At 53.8% G+C, this 6,526-nt stretch overlaps 1 protein-coding gene across 1 annotated transcript in view; it reads right to left on the minus strand.

Moving 5' to 3' along the window:
- LOXHD1 (lipoxygenase homology PLAT domains 1) overlaps positions 1 to 1,323 on the minus strand; it is a 163,314-nt gene extending 161,991 nt beyond the window's left edge. The window contains exon 1 of the mRNA XM_072732287.1: positions 888 to 1,323. Coding sequence (XP_072588388.1) covers positions 888 to 1,017 — 130 coding nt within the window. The 5' untranslated portion in view covers positions 1,018 to 1,323. The remainder of the gene's footprint in view (positions 1 to 887) is intronic.
- Positions 1,324 to 6,526: the final 5,203 nt, after the last annotated feature.

Genomic DNA, 6,526 nt, shown 5'->3' on the forward strand with positions numbered 1-6,526 from the left:
TGAGTGAGTGAGTGAGTGAATGAATGAATGAATGAATGAATGAATGAATGAATGAATCTGGGGCTTCTAGGGACTAGCAAGCCACTTTGGAGGAAGCCTTGAGAATTTAATGCCTGCAGGGACCAGGCAGGCAGCATCAGTGGGTGAAACAGACCTGAGTGTTCCCGTCTGAGTGATAGGGAGCGGGGGGACTGTGACAAACTAGATGTCCACAACCCATCGGCACTCACCCTCAAAATCTTTCAAAACATTGTAAAGGCAAAAAACAAAAAAACAAAAATAAAAAAACACAACCAAAGAAAACCAACCAAACAAAAACCCTCTGCAGGCCAAAATGGTCTCGTGGTTCCCCAGTCCAGCCCTCTCTGGTCACCTGGTAAGAAGGTGGGCACCTTGAAGCAGCCTCAGTACACCCCAGGGGAGGATGACCTGGAAGGACAAGCCTGCGGTGCAAGGCAGCAAGTGCTGTCCCCATGAGGGCCCCAGGCCCCTTCTCCATCACATGGTGGCAGCCGTCCCCACCCTCACTGGGCAGGTGGTGAGGGGTGAGGCCTCCTTCCCACACCCCTCCACAACCTGAGCAGAGTGGGAGGCTCTGGGCCATCGGGCCGCAGGGCAGAGACCAGGCTGGAATTGGCTGTCAGGATGCACAGGTCAGCAGAGTGTGGGCACTGCAGTTCCAGTCTATTCTGTGCGCCTATGACTTGGCGAAGGGTGCCTGGCCTTGACTGCAGGGGGGACCCTAGGGTAACGCCTGCCTGGTTACTCTGAGGTGATGGAACGCAGCCCCTGTGGGACGGTGCCCAGGCCAGAGCTGGGTGGGGACCTGCAACCCCTCCTGGGAGCTTGGGAACGGGCCCTGTGCACCGCCCTGCCCACCGCCGCACCTTTGGCCTTGTAGTACTCATGCCCCAGCTCCTCCTCGTCGTCCTCCGAGGCGTAGTTCAGCAGCTCCTCCTCGTACAGGGCCAGAAAGTCGATGTCTTTCTTTCTCCTCTTTTTCTTCTGGGGCATCATTTTGCTGGTTGCCCCTTCCTGGCACTTGCAGCCTCACAGTGCCCACCTCCTTGCACGTTTGTGGCCCCGAGGCCTTTCCTCTCTGACCTCCTGCACCCCAACTCTGAGTGAAGCAGAGCCCACACCTGGGGTCCCTGTGTCCACAGCTTGCCCCTGCTCCCCTGTCTTGAGCAGAACCTCGGTGCCCTATCTCTGGCCTTCCTGTCCCTGGCCCCTCTCTCTGCCACTCAGTCATCAGATGCCTCCTCTTGCACCTGCCCTGGAGTTTCTCCTTGGGCCTCATCTCTTATTCATGGGGACAGAGGGCAGGCTATCCTCCTTACCCCGCCCCCTCTCCTCCCCTCATGGAGAATCAGGTGACATTAAGCCCTTGGCATCTTTTTTGTACCAGGCCTCACAGCAAGGGGGCCCCCCTGGGGGCCCTCCAGGTCACCCCAGTGGCAGGTGGGGGCCTCCCCCACAGAGATCCCCCTAACCTCACAGCATTCCAGGGCCATGAACAATGTCACCAGGGCCTAGAGCCCTCCTCAAGAAGGCAGGGCCCCAAATTCTCCAAGCTCCCAGGACTCAGAGGCCTCCATTTCTTTCCATTATTCATGACCTCTGCTCACCTTACGAAGCAGGCAAGGTTCTTACTGGATTCTTCTTGTTCCATCTCTCTGCTTCCAACTCTTTGAGACCGCTGGCTTCTGGAAGAAACTATTTGGCCAGAAGACACCTGCTGCCCTTTGGAGACACTGCCCCAAGCAGCACTCTGAAAATCCACAGAGCGTTTTCTGAGGCCAGGCCAGAGCCATGGACGCTGGGGAGGCCCAGGTGATCCCCACATGCCCGGACAGGCCAGGCAAGGGTAACCAGCATCCGTTTTAACAAGAACTCTCCCATTTGCTCACATGGCTGGCTGCACTTTCAAATGAAATGGTACAAACCCTCAGAGCCCCCTCCACTTGGCCCTAACTTCTCCAGCTCCAGCCCCACACAGGGCATTTTGAGCTGGAGCAAGAGAACCAGGCCCAGAGGCCCCTCTCCACTCTCAATCTGCAAGATAAGTTTCCCTTAGGACCCCTAGACTCCTCTTCCTTGCTTCTTTTATTTTGTTAATATTTTATTAAGGAACTTAATTAAGATTTTATTAAGATTTCTTACAACCTGAGTTGTAAGATTTCTGTGTAAATCCTGAAACACTGGAAATTTCCAATATGCTTGGAACTCTCTATCCTTTGGTCTTGGCAGTAGGAGGCTTTAGACAGAACTAGAACTGCTCACCACCTCCTGGTTGTGTGGCCTTGGACGAGGCCTGGCTCTCCATCCATGGAAGAGGGATAATGACCCATTAAGGCATATCGAGCACTTGTAGAAAGTGCTCAGTAAGCAGAAGCCTCTGGAACACAGTAGGGGCTTACTAAAAATGCCTGCAACTCCTAATCAGGGTTTATCTCTTATTTGGCGTGATGGGGGGGAGCGTGGAGTGAGTAATGCTTTGCTATCATCTCAGATTATTCTAGAAACCCTCCTTTGGGTTCCACATGCAAGGACTGCCCCCATGGGTCCTCCTTCCTCTGTGGGGCCCAGCCCACAACAGCATATCAGAGGCCATGGGTGCACACATTGCCTGTGAGGACTATCCAGTAAGGGCCTATTTCCTTCTCCATCCAGAGAGCAGGGATCATGCTTCCCTGTTCACCAGTAGGCTCCCAGGACCTGTCATATGCCTGGCACCCGATGGCCCTAGCAAGCATTCGGAGATGGGCGCACACGTGTACATGAGCAAACTGCAGGCAGAACCATAAAGCAGCCATGAAACACAAGGCACACCAGCTCCCCAAGGAAAACACAAGGAACGGATACCATTCTGGGCACATTGGGCCTCAGAAGAGGATGCTGCCTTGTGAATGTGAGCAAGCCAGCAAAGGCGGCCTCACACGACTCTGGGCACTGCCTGCAGAAAGGCAAGTTCCTATCCAATCCAGGAAGGAGGATGGGACCCTGAGTGCCATCTGGGGTGACCTGGAGCGGCAGATGGCGTTGCTCAATGTGCAGCAGCAGTTGCTCCAGAGGCCCATGGATTTGGCCTGGACAGCCCTCCCCACCAGGTAGCTGGGATACCTGATGATGCTGGATGGCAGGTGCAGGCCGACAGGGGACTGACCACAACAGGTCACCCAGCCAGGGGCCACCGCAGAGGGCCAGCAGCCAGAGAAGAACATAGCCGGCTCCAAGCTCAGCCCAGAAAGGGGCTCTATCCCCAGGCCAGCAGGAGGAAGGCCTCTGGCAGCAGGAACCTGGCCCCTAGCATGAGGGGGATTGAGCTTTGGAAAGGAGAAGGGAACTGACCTGCAGCAACCACAAGACTTTTCACTAGCCACTCCGTTGTCACCTCTGTGTCCTACCACCTCTCTGCCCAGAGCTCAGCCCACCGACTATGCCCTGAGTCCCGAGGCCCCAGTGCCCAGGACCACCACCTCACCTCCTCTGTTCTGGGTCTTCTCCCTTCCGAGATTCCGCCAAGGTCAATGTTTCCTAAAGCGGGATTCCAGGAATGCCGGGATTAGCCCTGCAGAACTCACCAAGTGCCGATTTCAGACCCCTCACATCCCTCCCACCATCGCCCCAGCAGACCTACTGAGTCAAAATCTCTGAAGATGAAACTTGGAGATCTACAGTTTCAACAGGTCCCTCTCTTCAGCCAGGGTGGGGGTTGGGAGTGAGGGGGATGTACTAAATGTACTAAAATTAGAGAGTAGGAGGGCCTTACACCCACCCAGGTGACCTCACTCACTCCATCAGTTCACCTGAGCTAAGAGGCAGCGTCCATCCATCCTCCGTCCCAGGTGTGCACCGCCCTGGTTGCGCACTGGAGTCACCTGGAGAGTTTTTAAATGCTGAAGCCTGGGTCCCACCCCTGCAGATGGTGATCTACAGGGTCTGAGTTGGCAGCGGAGCCTGGGCACTGGGAGTTTCCAAAGCTTCCAGCAGATGCAGGACATCTGAGCACCAGTCAGCGCTCACACCCCTCCCCAGAGTCTGGGGCAGCTTCATTTTCTGTAGCCACCTGTGTCCCCACCATGGGGAGACATCTCCGACCCCAAACATCACCCAGGAAAAGACCGACATCACCTCCCGCCCTGTTCCACTGAGGGACAGCTCTGCAACCGCTCCAAGTCCTCCGGAGGGAGAAGAGTGAAGTTCTATGGTGGGGGATGCCCGCCCCCTGCTGGCAGCGAGGAGTTTGACCTCTGCTGTTAATGCTGCCTTTTGGGCTCCTTAAAGATTTTTTAAATACAGAGAAATGACTAGGTTTACTCTGGGAAATCCTATACATCCAGACAAAAAAATAAAATGATCATTTTGCATGATCGCCAATTCAGATTAAAAAAAACTATAAAACAGGGCAGCCCCGGTGGCACAGCGGTTTAGCGCTGTCTGCAGTCCCGGGTGTGATCCTGGAGACCCAGGATCGAGTCCCACATCGGGCTCCCTGCATGGAGCCTGCTTCTCCCTCTGCCTGTGTCTCTGCCTCTGTGTGTGTGTGTCTCTCATGAATAAATAAATAAATAATATTTAAAAAATAAAACATATATTGGACTGATGTTTCAAAAAAAATTGAAATCAAGATAGTTTTAGAGACTCCATGGCATTAAAACACAATGATTAAGAGAGCAGGGTCTGAAACAATACCAGGGGTTGACAGGGACACAGAACAACTAGAACTCTCATACCGCTGGCGGCAGTGGTAAGTGGTACAGCCACTCTGGAAAAGTGTTGGCACCGTTTTTATAAAGCTAACCAGACACTTCCCACACCCCCCCCCCGGAATCCCACTCCTGGGTATCTACCTAAAAGGAATGAAAAGATACGTCCACACAAAAGCTGTATGCGGATATTCATACAAGCCTTATTCATAATAACCAAAACCCAGAAACAACTCGGATGCCCATCAACTGGTACAACTCAACCATAAAAAGGGAGAAGTAGTGATACCTGCTACCACACAGATGAATCTCGAAAGCATCAAGTGAAAGGAATCAGTCAGAAAAATGTGCATTTGGTCTGATTACGTGGATATGACTTTCCGGAAGATGTAAAGGCAGACCAGGGTTTGCAGGGGCCGGGCGTGGGAGCAGGGTTGCCAGCAAGGCCGTGTGAGGAGGCAGTGCTTCGCTCCAGGGCTCCCCCCTCTCTCTCGCTGGCCTGGCTCATTTGCTGGCGCTCCGCGTCCAGGCGAGAGCCCACCTGTATAAGGCCCACAGGCGGGATCCCTGGGTGGCGCAGCGGTTTGGCGCCTGCCTTTGGCCCAGGGCGCGATCCTGGAGACCCGGGATCGAATCCCACATCAGGCTCCCGGTGCATGGAGCCTGCTTCTCCCTCTGCCTGTGTCTCTGCCTCTCTCTCTTTCTCTCTGTATGACTATCATAAATAAATAAAATAAAATTTAAAAAAAAAAAAAAAAGGCCCACAGGCCACTGACTCAACCCTCATCCCCAGCTCTGTGGCGTTAGGACCCCGTGGGTGGTTGGCTGGGTGTGTGCTCAGGCCAGGCGCTGCAGACCCACTGTCATCCCAGGCAGGGCCAAAGCCACTGCCGGCCACATCCTCCTACCAGGCTTAGCATCCCCCAGGCTTAACTGTGCAGGGTGGTTATGCACCCTCATGGATAAAGCTGATCCTTGGATTCCCATCAGTTTCTTGTCTACTGATAAAAACCCAAGGAGCAGACATGGTAATTACGGGAATCACAAACCCCTGATTATCGAGAAGGGGCTGTTTATCCCGTGGGCCATTTATACATGCGCACATTTGCACGTTACATATACACATGAAATGACCTTACTGCCCCAGCCTCATTCCCCTTCAAGGGCATCCTCCTGCTGCTGAATGGATTCTCCTAAAGATTGCCTTTGGTCATGTCACTGTCTGGCTCAAAAACCTTCACTTACACCTCAGGGAAAACAAATTTTGTCAGCCGAGACTCTGGATCACAAGCAACAGGAACGAACACTGGCTTGTTTAAGTAGAAAAAGGATTGTTTAAAAAGTCAGTGTTGGGGGCAGGAGATCTCTCGGACTTCCCATGAGGTCTTAAGGGGCTGCACACGAGAAGGGACACCTGGAAGTGCCCTGATCTGGGGAGGCCCTAGTGCCCCCAGCACTGGGCCTAGAGAGGCAGTTTGTACCAAGGTTCAGCACTGGCCTCTGCCGCCCCTGCCCTTGCCACCCCTTGCCAGAACAGACTCTGCTGCCTTCCACCAATTCAGAGTCAGGGGCTTGTGCGTCTGATGGGGTGAGACTAAGTCATGGGCCTACACCTTGCTGCAAAGGTGGCTGGGAAAGTATTTGGCATTTCAACTCTTAACGTTGGGATCTGTCCTCTCCTCAAACTTTAGAAGGGCGCTCAGATGCGAGGCTGCCAAGGGAATCACCAATGTCCCTGACACGAACCCTGGCGCTTCAAGCTGACATTGGAGGCCCTCTGTAACTGGACCCCACCTCTCCCTTCGAGGGGGTCACAC

The sequence above is a fragment of the Vulpes vulpes genome, chromosome 13, assembly GCF_048418805.1.
Source record: "Vulpes vulpes isolate BD-2025 chromosome 13, VulVul3, whole genome shotgun sequence".
Taxonomy (NCBI): Eukaryota; Metazoa; Chordata; class Mammalia; order Carnivora; family Canidae; genus Vulpes; species Vulpes vulpes.